Consider the following 19,453-nt stretch of genomic DNA (forward strand, 5'->3'; position numbering starts at 1 on the left):
AGTCTGGTTTTGACTTCAGTAAGAAAAATGAATTGACAAACCCTCATAGTCAGTTGAAAATCATTCTTAAATATATGTAATGATTGAAGTGCAGAAAAATATGAAATACTATGTTCACAACATTTTCTCTACAAAATACTTACTAGTCCTCATTACCTGCATGTTATTTGTTAATTAGTTCTCAATTGATGCACATGCCCATCTGATAAATTGCTCAGAGAAGAGCCGAAAAAAGAACAAAAACAGCAGTTTTTATAGGAGCGTGATCCTTATGTCAGGAGATGTTCACAAAAAAAATATTTTCTAGAAAACTATGTTTGTAAATCTAAAATCTGAACTCAAAAACAAATGACTTTAATTCCTCAGGTTGCACCGTTTGGCCAACACCTTAAAGCGCTCAGTAACTGACCTTGAATATTAAACAAAATATCATTCAATTCCGGAGTTTAAAGACTAACAACAATCAGCCTTCAAAACAGAATTAGCCTTACACGTTAGAGAAAGTGCTGCCAAGGGCATGTCACTGAAGAAAGGTGATGATCACTCTACCATGTCCATACCTATTAAAACAACATTCATTCTGCTGATTTGTCCCATTGTTAAAAGATCCACCCCCTCCCCCACAGGAAAACTGTTCATTAGCTCCACCATTTCCTCCAGAGTAACCTCCACCGCTTCCAGCTCCACGGTTAACTCCACGTAAACCACCGCCACCTCCAAACCCACCCCTTCTACTTCCACTCTCTCCTCCCTGAAGATATCCTTTACCTCCTCGACCAGAAAGGCTCCAAGCACTTTGTCCATTACTGTAGAAGCCGCCGCCGCCACCACCTACAATAAACGAAAACTGAGAAGCAGATGTCTCATAAATGGCTTCTATTTGACTACTTACTTAAGAGCGTTTTAACGATGATTCGCAATATTATCAACTTAGTGCACTTCTCAATTTTAGAATTTTATTCAAAAATATTATTGGGTAGTCAATTGCTAGAAATAGAACAGCTTATCAGGACAAAAGAAATGTACATGACGTGATGCGTAGGATTTTTTAAAAAACTGATATGCCTTCGAGAAAAGAAAAAGCTTCAAAGTTAGAATTAGTAATTTCAATAATTAAGTTCTGATAACTCTTACAGTCGTCCTCTTGTCCTGATGGATTGAACCTACTGATTGTTTTGTTTTTTTCTTCTTTCTCCGCGTACCTGAATATTTTGTACTGGCGTTTCCTCCATTTCCGTTGCTTCCTCCTGAACCCAATGGCAAGTTATACCCTCCATTCCCTGTTGTGTTTATGGACGCATCACATCCTGGATGTTGTTCCGATATATTTTTAATTCCTCCTCCACCTCCAGCTATAATCAAAGACTTGTTGTTTTCTCTCACTACAAATGTACCTCCTCCACCTCCGGCAGTTTTTGGGTTTGAATTCCCTTTTTCCCCTTTTTGACCAACAAGCACATGAATGATCTCATCTTTGGTCAAATTAAAGTTTCCAATCATTCGTGCCCCTCTCCCTCCGGTTTTGATAAAACTGTCCTCACTGTACCCCCCTGAGGCTCCTATTGCTTCTATTCTGTATTCACCAGTGCGTGGCACAATCCACAATTGAATACCGCTGGACACTGTTACTTGTCCGTCATGGTCTTGATCTTTGTAATGACTACCAATCGACTTTGGACCCTCTAATCTAATCTTACCAAGATTTGTAAACACAGCTGTAAATCCTGCACAAAACCATAGAATAAACGTAATGTTGTTGGTAAGAAATTGTCAACACATTGATTGCCGACCTGAATCAAAATGGGGTTTTTGAATACCGACGTGATACTTTTATAAACTGTACGGTTGAACCATCACGAGGTTTTGTTGTTGGGGAATCTAAAAATCTCAAGAGAAGACAAGGTTTCCTTTCCATTCCCACAATTAGAGTAGTTTTTCTCGTCAGATTATTCCAGTTTGTGGTTCGGCGATCACACGTGACAGTGAAAAGAGGAGAGTAAAGAAGGAAGGAACTCCATGTCACCAAAGCTGATGAGTCAATTGAATAATACTATGCAGAGAAATTTTCAAATGATTACAACAAGTTGTTCAGGATTTTATTGGTTTTTTGCCTCTCTTCGCCCTGTTATTGGTCCAGAAAACTCGCGTCAACTTGTAGGAGCTCGACTGTGATTTAGATGACACACAGTAAACAATATCCAAGCGCTCGCTTTCGAACAGGAAATGAAGCATTATCTGGTGTAAATTACTAGTTACAAGAGGTACCCCTCAATCGTTATTGTCATTCAGGCCTTACCTTGTACACAGCCATACAGTTCTACCCTCATTGATATCCAGTCCTGCCACTCTACTGGTTTAAAACGAATGTAACGCGCTGTGATTGGTGGGTTAAGGTCGTGATAAACCACGGTATTCTGATCAGTGTTTCCGGCAAAAACCTTTGAATTAACAACATAAGAGGTTTTCCATTAATTCTTTGAACTCATTCATACGCCATTCCTATAATCGTTCCTCCGGAGGGCTTAATATCATGCAATTATTACCGGCGGTGTGTTTGCAAAATCCCTGCAAATGATGATCCAAAAATACTTCTCTTCTTGTCTAAACGAGAATCAATACACAAGAAATCAATTTTACCTTCGTTGTGTTTTGTCCTGGGGCTGTATAATTGTAAAACCTTTCAGTATCGTTGCCGTACTGCAGATTGTACTTTGTAACCCACTCTCCCTGGTGTCTATTACTTCCTTGTGTTGCCACACGTGTCACTCGAGTGTGTAGAATAACCAGATCAACTTGGAGCCACTGATCCGTATCACTATTTTCAGCTGCCCAAGATCCCGCTCTGTCAGGATTTACAACATGAAGTCTGCTCTCAGTGGCGGAGTGTTTAAAATCTCTCTCTGAAGAGGTGCTTAACTGTCCATCAGAGATTTCACCACTTTGCATGCCGAGAAATCTTCCACATTCTGTTTACGAAAGGTTAGCAGGCGTTTTACAAATATAACTTATCTACAGCAGCGAAATAAAAGTAGCTATGAGATCATGAAGTAATCAATCAAGCGTAGTTTACACCGAGCTAAAAAATGTCGTTAACACAATCACAGAAACTTTCAACGAAATGAAAAACCTTAAAGAGCTCCTATGATCAGATCAACTGTAATGTATACAATGATTATCAGCATTAAAGGAAAGCCATTTTCCTTACCTTTCACGCATCCATACAGTTCCACTCTCAATGATATCTCATCTTCCCACTCCACTGGTAGAAAACGTATGTACCTTGCTGGGATTGATGGGTTCAGGTCGTGATAAACGACACTGTTCTCGTCTATGTTTCCGTCAAATTCCTGCATCATAAGAGATGTGAATAAATGTTGAGTGTTTTTATTTAAAATGCGCAGTACGTGCCCGCCTTGTACAGATAAGAATTTAAGGTAAACCGTAAAATATATCACGAGCGATTTGATTCATGAAATTTATCCCATGCCACCGTACGGTAAAATGAAGTCGAACTTTTTCTACAAATATCTATCTGAGGTTAGTCTAAAACTGGATCAAGATGAGATTTGTACCTGGGAAAAGAAAATGGTAAATGTATGAAATTTTCATACATCGTAACAACTTTCTTGAACAACTGCCGACTCATGCATCGTAACAAATCGAGAGACGAAGCTGATCTGATTGCAAAGAGGACTGTTTGTCCTAACAAACTACTCAAAGAACGTATTGGGAACTTTCAGTTAAGGAATCAACTTGGCTTTGTGTACAATGAGCAGCTCATGTTTTAGAACCCTTCCAGGCCTCTGATCAGTTTTACCTTTGATATGGTTTGTCCTTGTTCCGTGTAGTTTTGAAATCTCACTCCAAAGTTGCTGTATTGTAGCTTGTACTTCCTTACCCATTTTTTATGTTGATGGGATCCCTGTGTTGCTACTCGTGTTACTTCAGTGTTTTGAGCCCTGAGATCGAGCTGAAGCCACTGATAAATATCATTCTCATCAGCTATCCAAGTCCTCTCTGTGTGATGTAATCTTACAATTTTCGCGTCATTCTCTTTTTGGGACGAGAAACTTATCTGCCCATTGGTGATTGCACCACTTTCCATACCAAGTGTTCCAAGACAACGTAAATCTATTTTAAAACAAAAGGAATTCTAAAATAATCAAATAAAAAAATAGAGAGTCGCAACATCTTAATATACCTTAAATTGCTCACACGCCATTGGTAGATATTTTCCATTTTACATAATCAAGTACATTTTGACTTCTGCCCACATCAGGTGTATTTTGTTAATGAGAAAATATCTCCTTAGTTCTGATTATATATTTGTGAGTAAACGTTGTTGCGAAGAGCTTGGTGTATAATGTTCCATTTTAACAGATCAAGAGCATCAGATCTCTTCATTGATGTTATCAAGCATTTTCTCACATAAAACTTTGAAAGCCCACAATATATAGAAATCTCGTTTTAATTACTTTTTCTGCAAATTGTTGGATTAATTGATGGCGTTCATCCTTTATCCGAAATGAGTTGATGTGAACCCAAAACGGGCGAACGTTTTTAAAGCGGTGTTATTATGTCGGTCGCTCATGATAAACAACAGATATCAGTTTGACTGTGTTACGAAAACGTGTCTACTTGCTCGTGGGTCAGAATACTTCTAAAACATTCAACGAACCTGACTAGAATAATGCTTGATCAACCTTTAAGGTAAAGGTCTTTCTAGAAATTCCCAATTACATGTAGAAACTTGAGTATAGGGAATTACGCAAGGCTATTTTTTGCCGATGAGGCTTACATAGTTAACTTATTATGAAACTTCTTGAACCTTAGAAAAGGTATTTAAGAGTGACACTTTAATACTTGGCATGCGTATAAAAGCTTTATGAGCGGGGAGGTATCATTTTCATGAAAATATCAATGTGGTGGAATTAACCAGTTTGTTGCCGCTACAAGCGATGCTGAGTTCCGAGACCAAAAGGTCCTTTAAAAAAGATGCTCTTAACAGACAGCTAATTCGGTTTTTGAAGCGTAGAATTGTAATATATATATCATTTTAAGTTTAATTAAATATTCCTTTCTTTCAATGTTGAAATGGGCTCGCACTTTAAAATTACCTCTGATGTTGTAAACCTGAAATGCATTGGCGTCCCTAAGACCACACTTCTTAGATTCTTTAAGTTTTTCAATTTTCTGCGGTGTAGTAGCATTTGCTGAACACGTGTCATTATTCTCAACTGCAAATAACCTGTAACCTGCTCTAATTACAGCCACTGCGCACTTTGAAATGAAGCTCCCAGGCTGTGCAGGGTAAATTCCATTCAAGATAGGATCGGACCCAGTCAATTCATGGGTTAAAGGACTTGTACCATCCAATTTGTAGCATCCAACACTTTTATGTCCTAAAAGAGTAAACAGCAAGTAGAACCGTACAACATTGTAACTATCAACTAGACCGGGTAACAAAAATGTAAATAGAGGGGGTAAGTTTCAAAAGAAACTATGGTGCTACGTCGGTGGGAGAGTATAACGAACCGCGGTAAAGAGTTTCAAGCTGAAGTTCCGAGCGTTAGCTCTTCGTCAGAGCGAAGCAGGAAGAGATAAGAAGCTTGGTGACCTATATTTTTTTTATTGCAGTTTTTGAAACAGACATTGGTAAGGAACATTGAAGGAAAAAATTGTTCGAATTTTTTTTTCTGAGGAATCACCTGAAGTCGTCTCATATTCACTTCAGAGATCATTTATAATGTTCTTTTCAAGAAAAATTATTTGCATGTGCATTTTATTTTGCCATTCATACTTTAGATCAATGTCGATCTTGATCAAAGAAACCTCGCACCTACCCCTCCCCAAACCCAACCACAGTCAACTCATAAACAGCTTGAGTTAATGTTGGGTCAGGGGAGGGGTAGGTGTACAGTTCCACGTTGCTTACACTTTTTCAAATTTGTCGGATTTTTCATGATCTGTAATAGAAACTTCCTCCAGAAAAGAATTCAGAGGAAAAAAAAAAAACCGCCCAAAATTTTTTCTACCTTTCAATCCAAAAATGAAAAAGTTCCAGTAAGTAGGAAGTCGATAGGAATAGAGTTTTCGATTGATTTTGCTGTTATGTCAGTTCCCTTGGGTTATCGGAAAATTCCCCTCTCAAATATTTCGAATAGAATCCAGTAATTGGTCTGCAGCAAGTGAAGTATGCAAAAAGCAGTTCTCTGCAGAAGTCGTGGTCTTCTCGAAAGGCAAATGATTGCTCCCACAAAACACAAAGAAACGCCTATCCATCACACATCACATAAAATGGGTGTATAAGCGACAATTTGCCTTTAATTTAAGCAAATTTTATCGAAACAGAAGCTTTAGCAAGATTTCCTTAAAACATAATATTCCAATATGCACGGAATTCTTTGTAACAGAAAACAGCAGCATAAATAATAACTGCCGCTTTGTTTTAGAAAAGTATGGGGTTATACGGAAATATTTGCAAAGCTTTTTAGGGCGACTAAATCCAAATCACGGGGATCCATAATTCCAGCCTTGCGGGGCACTGCGGTTGTAGCATGGATAACTTGGTATAAAATGTTTAGTACACTCCTACCCTTAATGTAATAGACATGATAGATTTGCTTTCCTCCTTTACCACCAGGTGGACATTGCTGTGATTGGTTATACTTGTGGAAGGTCGTTATGGCCGAAGCACTGGCTTGGCATCGTCCACCATCCTGAACAGCAAAGATGTGAAATCTTTGCCTCTCGGCAGCACGAAAACATTTGTCGATGGAATCATTCCTTGTTGAGTAGTGACCATCCAAGATATCATCTTTTCCTTCCAATGTTTCTATGGCAGGACTGGTTGTATTGTCTTTGAAGCAACCAATTGACTCGTAGCGATTTGATGCTATTAAATAAAGTTTCAAAGTTTTCGTCAAACCTTGAATGAGACGGTCACTATTCTTATTATGATTTTCTCCTACCATTTATGGACACACTCTCTCAGGTATCTTGTGAAATATTTAATTACGAATTCTTCCTGTAATAAAAGCGGAATTGTGATTATCCCGTCTATCTTTTAATCTTATCTTTTAGTCTTGGGAATTAATGATCAGAGATTTCACATGTGGCGGATGAGAAGATGAATACAGTAGTAAAAAGAGGTGCGAGAGCATTAAGAAAACCTGAGGATCTCCCGACAAAGGAGTGTCTTTTCTTCAGGATTTAAAGCTACTTGCAGACAAGTATTTATTGAAAAAGGAATGTATTACATAAATCTCAGATAAGAGATGACAAATTTAGTGGTTTTTGAAATTTTTGCTTGCAAAATTTTAACTCTTTTACTGCATTGAGCTCTAATTCTCCGTCTCTTGGTGTTTTGTATTTTGAGGCGAGAGAGAAAATTTCTCTTGGTCTTTGGCGCTCTTTAAAGGGTCGCGAATACCCTTTTAAACTGGCCTATCGGGGTGTCTATGACAAGCTAATTGTCCTCTTACGGAGTTGGGTCTCCCTAGATTTTTTCTTCTTTTGGTTTGTCTGATGAAGGTAAATGATTTGATCCGTTGTTTTTCCGTTATATTGGTAAGCCTCTGCAGTACCTAATTCACCATTTAAGAGCGAATGCCCACTAACACCAAGCAGGAGATTGCACATGATAGAGAACCAATTTCCTTGATAATTTTTTAAAGATACCCATTGGTAGGCCAACGAACGTGGTGAGTTTAATTTGTTTAAATATACCTTTTAAAACCAAAAAAAATTAAAACTTAGAACACCCCACGTGTCATGAAAACAGCTGAAATAAACATATCTCATCCCCTCTCAAACAATCTGCTCTGATCTAAGTTGCATGGCATTAAAACCCCGTTTTAAGTATAGAAATGTCTCTTTGAAGGTTAACCAAGTTTTTTAGTCAATTGTTACGCCACGGGAAACTTTCAACGATCGCTAAAAATTCGCGTACTTAAAATTCTCTATTTCGTGCACTTTTTCAAGCGACATTTTCCTTGCCTGGTAAAGCTCTGAATCGCTTGAAATTTCGAATCTTTGGAAAAGGAAATGTTTTTATAAAAGCAGGTATACAATTAATTTCCGGGCTTTCATTGAGTACTGAGCACCGTGGCTTTAAAAATTGGGAAAATCCCGTCAATTAACTGTCAACAAATGGTAACAATGAACGTATGCCTTGAACAAAATATTTGTATACTTAGAAATTAATCCTTTTTACAGTTATTCGCAAGAAGCCTTCATCGAAAAAACTGCAGTCGATTTGCGAGGAATGCGCATGTCAGCGTTGAGGAATGAGTGGCTAAGCCAATGTTATTGAAATGTTCCAACAGAACTTTCATGCAGTCATGCCATAAAGTTCGTCGGGAGCATGGGGAAAAAATCTTTGTCGCCGTCCTGTATACGCTCTAGGATTGTTAACGACGACGACTGATTATAATGAAGTGTGTCAATTAAATGTGCCCCTAAGATGGATAAAATGGTGGTAACCCTATTCTCACTTGATTCCAATTTTGTTCTAATAGCTGTCTCTGAAGCCTTTTAAGGTGGGATATTCGTGTCGCTAATTTTGGAATTCATTTACTGATGTCGCAACCTCGTTCCCAAGGTTTCTCCCCTTCCCACCCCAATCTAAGAACTAAGTTGTCGATGTAATGAAATGGTCGCTATTGTTTTTCCTAGGTGTCGTCAATTTGTCCGTTTGCTTGAAAGCCCTGTAAAATAGTTCAGCTAATGGCCCACAACACATAATTAGTAATTTAATGTTCTGTTTACTTTTTTAGCTGCTTCTCGTTCCTCATGTAATTAAAACCTCAGGGTCTAACAATCGCAAAATCACACTTTTTTCTCTACGCTTTTGTATTTCGATTAGATCGATTATTCAACGTTGCTTCCTTGAAAAAGAAGAAAAAAAATACACGAGTATAAGAGGTCGCCATGTTCACCTTTGGGAAAACGTGTGTCGCTGCCTCAGTTTTTCATGCTCAAAGCATGAAAAAGTTCCAATAGACTTACTTGCTGACTGCTGTAGTATATCTACATGATGGGAATTTAGGTTTCGTCTATTCGTGTAGCTTCTTGGTATTTTGTTTTGCTTCTAAAAGAACATGAAAAAATAAGCTGGGAAAATTGAAAAAAACCGTGTAAGTTGATTCGGATCAGCGCGACACTAATTTTGAAATGTCTAACGATAAAATACTCACGGAAATAAATATTTAGTCAATATCTTATTCAGGGGATCTAAAAATGGAGTTCTTCAGCGCTGTGGATTACTGACGACTAAACAGATTAATTATAATGTAAAAATTTTACCATCCTTTGCTTACGGGTTTGGAGAATGTGCTATTTGTTGACTTCCGATTGACACGCTTTTGTTGTGATAACCGCTATTTTGAGAGGCTTCCTACTCGGCGCTGGTAAAAAGCCTGAAACTAATTTTTACACTCCATTTTAGACCAGCATTTATTCTCTTAAGAATGTCATTTTCAATTTCTCCGATGTTTTACCGGGTACAAAAAATGTCCCTTAAAAAAACACGCTAAATTACAAATTATTCGAAGGTGAATTTTAGTTAATTTCATCGGCTTACCATGACCTCTAAATTTTATTCACTGGCGTAAGATTGAAGTTAAGTTACTTGCAAAGACTTCAACAGCAATGTTGAAAGCAGGAAACGGTTCTTTCTATGATGCCAATTCAAAAGGGCGAATTCTATGTGAAGGTACCAATCACGTATTTTTCGGATGCCTTTCAGGACATTTTGGCTCGTGACGGCTTTTTTATTTCATGAAAGTTTAAAAAGATGTTTCTAGAAAAAAATCCTATCACGTTTCTTAAGCCACTATAGGGTATCTTCAGAGAAAATATGAAGAATTTTGATTTTTCGAGATGTACCAAGAATTTCCATTTTCGCTCGGTCTTAGTGGACATTCAATGTACACAATAAGTCTATCTCGTTGTGCTACTGAATGATTAACCAGGAGTCAAGACAGAGGGTACCTCTAAATTTTCATTTGCTTCTAGTTCAGCAGCAGTGCTCATCAGCAACGTACACGAAGGTGCGATCCAGAATTATTGAATTGAACCTTTTTTATCTCACTATTTATGCAGGAAAATGGTCTGGCATGCTAATATTGAATTTTTCTGCATACGGCTTGAAAATTGTTAGTTTGCACTCCTTTGGTGTACGCATGATCCACCCAGGGTTCACCAACCAGACGGCAGTTCAGAACGTTTTCCCTAGTGCATAAAATCTATCCTAAACCACCTTGTCGAGTTTTCCTTTGCTTTTGCGGGTGCCACTCAAGACAAAATGAAACTGAAACCCCGGAAACAAATGAATACTTATCCACCATGTCTTTGATAAAAGTGTAAAGGTATTAATTCGAAAAAAGATTTGATATTTGAGTACTGACTATATTAGCGATTGCTTCTTTGCGTATCTTTTTTTTAATACGCCCCCGACTGAAAATGGACGGGTGATCTAGCGCCTAATGCAATTCTAAAATAAATGCGTCCTAAATGGTAGCAAAAGGCCATTTCTCCCCCCAGTTCACAGCATACAACAATAGCTATAGGTACTAACCTAAATTCACACACTTGTACTTGACCTCCAAGTATTTATATGTGCCTGGGCATGGATCCCCAAAAACTAAAGAATCTGCATGCAGCTCGCAACTAGCTTCTTCGTAGCACTTCAACCGTACAATGAAAAGAGAGTTCGCAGCTTTGCAGTTTGTATCGCTAACTGCGGAATGATGGCAAGTGTTTGAGTCCAGTCTACCATAATTTGCATCCACAACGTCGATAGTTCTTTGGTCATTATCACAACTTATGGTCCTTTTTCCTCCCTCGCAAATGATAACAGACCATAATTTCTCTAAATAAAGGAGGAAACAAACAACACTATCAATACGCCAAAAGTTTTGGAATAATGTTCACTTGCAGAGCACCCTGCAATTTTGCTAGTCTCGTGCCGGCGTCTGTTCAGAGTTAACAGTTAACTTTTTTTTTAATTGTGAAAACATTGTTTGGTACCTTGGCTTGTTACTGACCTGTGCAGTTGGTTCCATTTCCCTCATATCCATCCTTACGAGTGCATTTGTAAGATCCCAAGGTATTGTTACACTCAGCATTTACATCACAGTCGTGTTTTCCTTCAGTGCATTCGTTGGTATCTAAATGAACAAAAAACAGTTTTGTTTTCTGGTCATTCCTTTTTGTCACATGACAGGTACCATCGAGAAAATAGAGAGTATGGTATGTTGGTTACGTGTGCAGTTGGTTCCATTTCCTTGAATTCCATCTTTAAACGTGCAATTGTGAGATCTTAGGGTATTGTTACACTTAGTATTTACATTACAGTTTTGTGTTCCGATCATACACTCATCTAGATCTAGAACACGAAAAGGAAAATAATGTAAATGAGACCGCTTTTCTAACTAATCTGAAAAACTGAAGGTAACAAACGGAGTATGAATATGTCAGAACTAGTTACCTGTGCATTTGGTTCCATTTCCTTGAAATCCATCTTTACACGTGCACTTGTAAGATCCCAGGGTATTGTTACACTCAGCATTCACATCACAACCGTGTGTTCCGTTCAAACACTCATCTATGTCTTGAGTGATGAATCCCATTCCAAGATGAACCATGAGAAGCAAAAGAGTTGTTCATATGTAAGTCCTCTTTTGTATTTTGAATGACTTATGCCATTCTGGATTATTCTTCTCGCAAGCCATGAAAGGCAAAGGCTTTTACCTTCGATGTTCTGTGACTATCAAACTATTGAGGTGTTTGCGGTTGTTTGGTATTCATCCATTTCAAATAAGTCTGCCCAATCACCTAAAAGAACTTCAATTTGAGAGAGGGGCCTGCGGAGCTTATCACTTATGCATCATTTTCTGGCTTACTAAAAATACAAGATTCCTTACCCTCATCACAATCACGGCCTTTAAATCCAGATCCACTAACACGCAAACAGTGATAATCTCTGTCTGTAAACCTAGCTTGGCATGTTGCGTTATTCTTGCAAGGATTTTGCGTACAAGCTTTCCAAACATCTTTAAATTTAATTACATATTTAATGATTAAAATAATAATGTACCTGAGCACGAGCGTCCATCGCCAGTATATCCTTCCTTGCAGGTACAGTAATAGGAACCCACAGTGTTGGTACAGTATGCATTGACGTCACAGGCAATGTTTCCACTGATGCATTCATCATGATCTTGTTGGGGAGTGGAAAAAGAGAAAAGTAAAATTTAACCAACATTAATTTAGCAGGGAAACAGTACATTGTACTAAATTGACAATCATGGCCACATAACACAAAAAGAATGTTTGTATTTTCTTCCAACATAATGAACAATGCCTGCAAAATTAACCCTTTAACCCCTAAGAGTGACTGACATCTAATTTCTCCATACCATATCAGCCCTGAATCAAACATTAAGGTCACAAGAATAAAGGAAATGATCACCAACTAAAAAAACTCTTGATTGTCAAACAAATTCTCCTCGTCAGCACCTTAGTAAATGTACAGAGAACAGTATGGAGAACATGAATACTGATGTTAGGGTGTAAAGGGTTAAAGCAAGAATATTTTTCAAAACTTTATAAAAGTGTAATATGGTTAAACCCTGTCTATTTGCTTGTATTTTTCCCTCTTGGGTATTTTTTTTTCTTTTTAATATACAGCTGAAACTGCGCAATGCATTGTTTTCAGGATTTTTTACATCTTAAAGCAACCAAGGACGCTACCAAAAAAAGCGACAATTCAAACACAAAATGAAAGCTACAACGGGTTAAATGTGAATTACCTTCCAAATTCATATCACAGTAAACCAACACTGCCTTCCCAGTGCCAGATGGATCCAGCCAGTAATTGTTGCTTGCGGTGTCTTTCCCTTCGCTTGCTGTTATTTCACGGCATGAACGTGCTGGTAACTCCGGTATCGAACCCAAAGGAGCTGGTACGGGTAAAAATGTTGAAAATAAAGTATTCGTAAGCGCAGATGGAAAGGAAAAAGTGAAAAGTACGAGAGAATAAGAATGAAGCTCGAGTTCCATTCACTTGAATGTCCTTCTTTGGTTCTGAAATATTTCGACTTTCTGTCAAGCACAACCCTCTGGGAAGACAGGACCCTCTCGCCTAAACCCCTCGTTCGAGCTTCCAATTCTTCAAAGTTCTTTACTGACCCTAAGCTTCCTGTAGAAATAACACAATCATTTGGTGTCAATGTTTATAGAGCTGCTTTTTTAAAAAGAAGTTAACAAATATTTAAACTTAAAGGAATAAAGAAAAGGATGAAATTTTCTACTTTGATAGAGAAATTGATACCAACGGGCGCTGGAGATTGGAAAACACGGTCTGTAAGCAGCATGATTTTTATTCAAAGTGCATGGTTGAGTACTTACCTCTTCCGTTTAAACGGCGAATATAAAACCACGCTGGGTCTGAGCGGAAATTCTCGGGTCTTGCATCCTTTGTGCGGTTGTTTAATTCACAGATCTGTTCTTTTCTGTTGAAATTATAGCTCTGGCAGATAATTTCCCTTTCACATAAGGTATCACAGATGTGAGGAGCCGCCACCGCCATTCTCTTAAAAGCGAAACCTTTGAGAGCCATTCCACGAATGTTCATTTCTATCCTGCATTGATCCTCAGCGATTGCAATGTTGGCGACCGAGACACAGACAAGAAAATAACGAAATATCCAAGGCATTTTTCCTGAAAAACGAAATTCAGTGAGAGGTACGGGCCGGGTATTACGACATCAATGAATGAACCTGTTTCTTAAGGTTGACTGAGAACACTGGATAGTTAGAATAGAAACCCTCTTTCTGTCATAAACCTATATAAGAGAAACATGATTCGCTTTAAAATAATCTTAAAATGATAGAGTTTTCGAAGCAAAGTGATGTTTTCTTTTGTATGAACTCAAATATTCGTAAACAGGTCAAAGATTTAAATCACATTAATTTTCCATCAGTTGAGTTTGATTCTCTTCGAATTCGTTGTATTCTTTCAGCGAAAGAAGAGTTAGATTACAGCGCTACTCTATTTGCTTCTGTGTGATGAATTTGAGCGACGATCTATTTAGTTTTGAATATCCTCTCGGTTTACTTTTTGTGAACCGGAAATGTCGAAAACGTTTTACGTTAGAATTAACACAAAAACAAAACTTGTGGACAGCTGCATACTGAATAACTAGACTGTTTTCAGGTTTAGCCTTGTCCATTAAAGCCCTCAGTTTTAAGAGCATTCCGTACTTCGGTTAGCAATAGCTTTTCTTCAGGAAAATTAATTATTGAGTTAGATCTCTTGGTATTAAGTTGATTTCTCCTCGCAGATGATTTTAGTCAGAGGTGGTGTCGTCGGTGAGGATTTCAGCATGCATTACAAAATGAGAGAACCTTTTGGTAAGGCGTTGAACATTTGGTGTTCTCCCACAAAAAGAGACGTTTTTGCGTGGTGAGAGCATGGAACTGTAATAGCCTTTTTCAGTGCAGCACTTTTTCAATTCAAACTGTTGAGGACAAATATTAATAACACGGATGAATAGTTTTCGGTCCTTAGCGTCTATGATGAAATTTTTGTTTCCTTTTCTCGGAAGAATTGATCGCGCTTCCCTTAAAAATTGATATTTGTCTCATTGAAAACCCCAAATGTTAATCATAATCAGACATTTTTCATAACAATAACTGACCACAAGACCGCCCTTAAGTTATGACAACTTTATTGTGGAGCGAACAAAGCTCCCTGCGACTCAGTGTCTTCATTCAAAAACTAATCTACCCATCCTTAAAACCCTTCAGAACCAAATAACGTACAAAAGATAATTACCCTTACCAGGTGCTTTTAATAAAGTGATTTCATTCCTACTGTCATGGCTCAGTTGTAGATCACTTTGGTAAAGAACCTATACTTAATAGCCGAGAAACAAACCACCCACTCAGTGTCTTTATTCAAAAACTAATCTACCCATCCTAAAAACTCTTCAGAACCTGCGAACAAAGCTCCCTGCGACTCAGTGTCTTCATTCAAAAACTAATCTACCCATCCTAAAAACCCTTCAGAACCAAATAACGTACAAAAGATAATTACCCTTACCAGGTGCTTTTAATAAAGGGATTTCATTCCTACTTTCATGGCTCAGTTGTAGATCACATTGGTAAAGAACCCTTACTTAGTAACCGAGAAACAAACCACCTTTGGAGCAAATTATTCATAACAGTTTTTTAATAACTTGCATGTGATCTCTTCAGTGATACCAAATGAAATCTACTGAACGCATGAGACTCGCCGACAGATGTTGTCTGAAAATGCGAATACTTTACTTGCTATGGCGATATCGCTTCATGCAGGTTAGATTATTATTCTGCCTAAAACAAGGGGACAAATATATTTAGAATAGTTTCTATTTTGTTCTCTTCTGTTTTCTTTGTTTGTTAATTTTATTTTTCTTTCTCGCGGTAAAACAAGTTTTTTCAATCGGTACAAATAGATAAGAAGTCTATGCTATGCTTTGATATACGAATCTTTACGAAAAATATATAAGCGATAGGAGTTTTACAAAATTGGTAATTGTCCAAACTAATTAATTATATATGTAGACATCTTATCGATATTCAGCGCTCGTAGGAAGAATCAGCTTATAAAAAGTTTCTAAGATTCATGCCGTTTAGGGTGCATCAATTTAAAAGCATACGGACTATTGTGGATACGTTTAAGTGATTTAAATCGGAAATACACGAATCTTCTGATTAAGATTTTGTGAAATTTGAACAAAGCTTAAGATCAACTGTAGAGCCAATTTGTGACAAAGAGCCACGTAACATGTTTCGGCGAAAAGTTTAAAGAACTGCTTTTTTTTTTAATCGTCATGTGGCCCATCAGAATTAATTTTTTGTGACGAAACCGTAGAAAAGCTGTGTCAAGTTTTATATTGATCCGGCCGAGCTTTTTCAGTCAAGTTTAAATAAACCTCTCACCTTCTTTTTAAAATGCAAAAGTCTGTCACTAGTCATCTTATCCATCTTTTGGAATCGAAAAGTTATAAATGTTCATGAACAGCATTGCAGAGGCGTGAATAATTACCCTCAGGTAAACCTTCGCTTTAGGCTTCTTCAAAAACTATTTCCCTAAAACTTCATCCGTTTGTACTCATCTTGCTTCAAAAAGTTGGATTACAAAATGGCAAAATATTCACGAACCTCTTGTAATATGTATTTGTTATCCAATACTATTGCACGAAGAGTGAGTATTGAGACGAAATAATTCATTATACCAATACTAGGAGAAGAGTTTTGTGCGAATATTTCAAGGCCTTGTTAGGTTAATAAAGATAACAAAGAGTATTAAAATGCGCTCGTAAACTTCAAAATATTACTCTGACTATGAATAAGACATTATTGTAGGAAAATCTTACCTTGTCCTTCTGGAATTAGTGAAGTCAAAACAGTGAAAACGAAGCTTTAGAGTACAAAGAGAATGTAAAAAAATAAAGCCCGTTATAATTTTAGCAAACAGCTACAGTGAGTTTTTGATAAACAAAACTTAATTAGTTTCTTTGGATGTAGTTGGTTGGTGAAACTCCATCATACTTAATTCCTATTAATGGTTTTTATACAGTTGCATAGACGAAGTTGTTATTTAAAAGTTTATCTATTCTGGCTTAATTATGTCCGTGCAAGTGTAAATATGACACAAAGCTACATGAAGACTGTTTATCAAATGTTTATACGCTCTCCTCGTCCACCCACATTTGATGGAATATTAGAGACGACCGTCTTACCAAAAAAGCGTCAATGACCCGAAATTTTTGGAACGTTAAAGAACGATTCAAATTATCTCGTGGGGCCAGTTTTCAAGTGGTCAAGTTTCAGAAGTAGATCACTTCCACCCTAACCCCCCCCCCCTCCCCCCCCGCCTCAATTCAGACCCTATGAGTTTGTTGTACAGCGGGTTTCACGAGCAATGGCCAAGGTGATGAAAAGCCCCGTCCAAGCTTCACTTCACGTCTTTTCAAAGACCTTTTGCCCGAAGTTAGACTTTTTTTATTGCATTTATCGCTTCCTTTCTGCAGGGGACTGTCATCATGGTAACCGACTTGTTTCAGTTGTGTTCAAACTGTGCAAGCAAATAATTAGCCCCATCGACATGACAAGTTTTTATAAAACCACACACGACAAAATCCACGAACATTACAGTGTATTTTGACTTCAGCTTGAAAGTGCTTAAGCCTCATATTACGCTTTTTTTTTATTCTCACACTTATCCATATTTCCACTTCAATAATAATCACTGATCTATAACCATATATAGTCGGAGGTGGCAAGAAGCTAAAGCTTAATTCTACAATTTTACGACTTGAGAGATAATGGTTGCTTGACGTCTTTTCACGAATCTTTACTCTACAATCTTGTTGTAAAGATCAAAAATTTCATCTCATACTCGGGACAAAGCTTTTAAGGAATGACATGAGTCGAAAAAATGCCTTTGATGTTAGGAGAATCTGCAAAAGTGTGGCAACAGTCATGTCCCTGAAATTTCTTCAGCACATATAAGTTATCACACACTGCAAGATCCCCAACCCCCGCACCCGCATCTGTAAATTTCGGTAAATTTGCTGGACACATCCAAAATTTCTTTTAATTATTGAGAATGTTTTGGAGAGTTAATAGAGACACAAACTGCCTCTTATATCTGCAATTCACCATCCTTTACGCCTGTGTTCGAGGTCATTCTACGGCCATGTGAGTCGTAGGTGAATCTTCCGTCTCTAACCAAGGGAGGCAACGTTGAGAAGGTTGAGAAAGTAAGGCAGGAGCAGAGACTGAAAGGATAAGGAAGCAAAAAACAAAAAAACCGAAAACCAAAAACGAAGGTCGGGAAATTGATATAGTGAACCGTATTTTCGGTGAAATATATTTTCCACGTTCTTTTCCTTAATAACTTTGTTCTCAGTTAGTGTTAATTTATAACTTAAGCGCAACTGACTAAAGAACCATTACTGACATCTAGGAATCAATTTAGTAATTTTTAATATAATGTAATTTAAATTGATACTACTGACTAAAAACTCACGGAAATGATAGTTGTTATTACAATTACACCTTTCTCCTCCTTTTTATGAGGAAGAGCTTGAGAGCCTCCTAAAAAGTTACTCTAAACGTTGACAAAAACATACTAATCTAACAAGTAAATACAGTTAAGTTTATGTCATCACCTTAGCATATATAACCACTTTTACACACTGCTTTCTGAAAAGGGAAACAGAACCTAAATGACTGAATCTCATTTTAGAATTCGTTAGTCCCCACTTAATTAATCAACATCTGGAAACATATTACTTAAAGAGGCCACATCGACAATTTGGCATCAACCCTGGGCCATTTTTTTCAGTCACTTCACAGGATTCCGCTAGAGGTGAAGCTGAACCCTTTTCAATTGACTAGGAATCCTAAAACCAAAACTAAAATAATAAAAAAATGATGTAATCCAATGATAAAAACCATAAGACACCAAACGTATCACAAAGTAGTAAAACACACTTTTCGAGAACAGTTTGCAACTGGCGCTGGTCGCGGTAAAAAAATTCAGTCTGTCTCATACTCAGCAAAATACAACCCAAAGGGAGGGGAAACAAGGATACTGGGTCAAACTGTAAGAATGAAAATTAAAAATTCCTTTTGGTTTTGAGCTGACAAAGAAAAACAAATTAATTACATGATAAACCCTTACAGTCAATTGAAAAGCGTTCCTATAATGTGACACGTGAAATCTGAAGAACTGAATTCACAATAGTTTCTTTTTAAAATACTAGCTAGTCCTAATTCCTTGCTTGTTATTTAATTACTAATTATAAATTGATGATATCAACCAAGATACGAATATGTTCGTGATCGTCACATAGTCGATCTAACTTACAGTTCCAGCGAAAGCTATTAAAAGAATTCTGTTCCAGTGTGAGTCCTGACCAGTGGTCAGACTGAGAGCCTTTTTGGTCACACACTCTATTATAACACCAATTATTACGGCACCAGTTCGCTCTGTAGGCGTATCAGTATTCCCAGTCCAATGAATAAACGTGGTTTTGAAACATAACACCGAAGAATGACATAATATTTGATTCCCATCCTTACTTTTGCTTTCACGTATTTCGAGAAACGAGACCGAATCATTGAGATTTATCAGTGAAACCACAAAGCGTAAGAGTTGTGCCCTCGCCACCATATTTCGGCCCTCTTTTTCTTCTTGAATCAAGAGTATCATTGTAAAACCAGAACAAAGGTAAAATATTTATAAGTAGAGGATTCTGTTGATAATCAACAAATGAGGCCATACAAATCCCAAATCAATTAAAAAGTTTTTTGTATAATTTGTAACCAGCGCCAATGGCAGTAAAACTGCAATCTGTGTCGTGCGAAAAAATGCCATCATCCGAAGAGCGGCT

At 37.5% G+C, this 19,453-nt stretch overlaps 1 protein-coding gene across 1 annotated transcript; it reads right to left on the bottom strand.

Annotated features, from left to right (window-relative positions):
- Positions 1–282: 282 nt before the first annotated feature.
- On the bottom strand, positions 283–3,332 carry LOC136282918 (ALK tyrosine kinase receptor-like). Its single transcript, XM_066170985.1, has 5 exons — positions 3,206–3,332; positions 2,638–2,966; positions 2,297–2,438; positions 1,203–1,724; positions 283–831 (listed from the first exon to the last, which is right to left on the bottom strand). Exons 2-5 carry the CDS (start codon positions 2,944–2,946, stop codon positions 521–523), a joined length of 1,284 nt encoding a protein of 427 aa, XP_066027082.1. The 5' UTR covers positions 2,947–2,966; positions 3,206–3,332; the 3' UTR covers positions 283–520.
- Between the last annotated feature and the right edge of the window lie 16,121 nt (positions 3,333–19,453).

The sequence above is a fragment of the Pocillopora verrucosa genome, chromosome 8, assembly GCF_036669915.1.
Source record: "Pocillopora verrucosa isolate sample1 chromosome 8, ASM3666991v2, whole genome shotgun sequence".
Classification (NCBI taxonomy): Eukaryota; Metazoa; Cnidaria; class Anthozoa; order Scleractinia; family Pocilloporidae; genus Pocillopora; species Pocillopora verrucosa.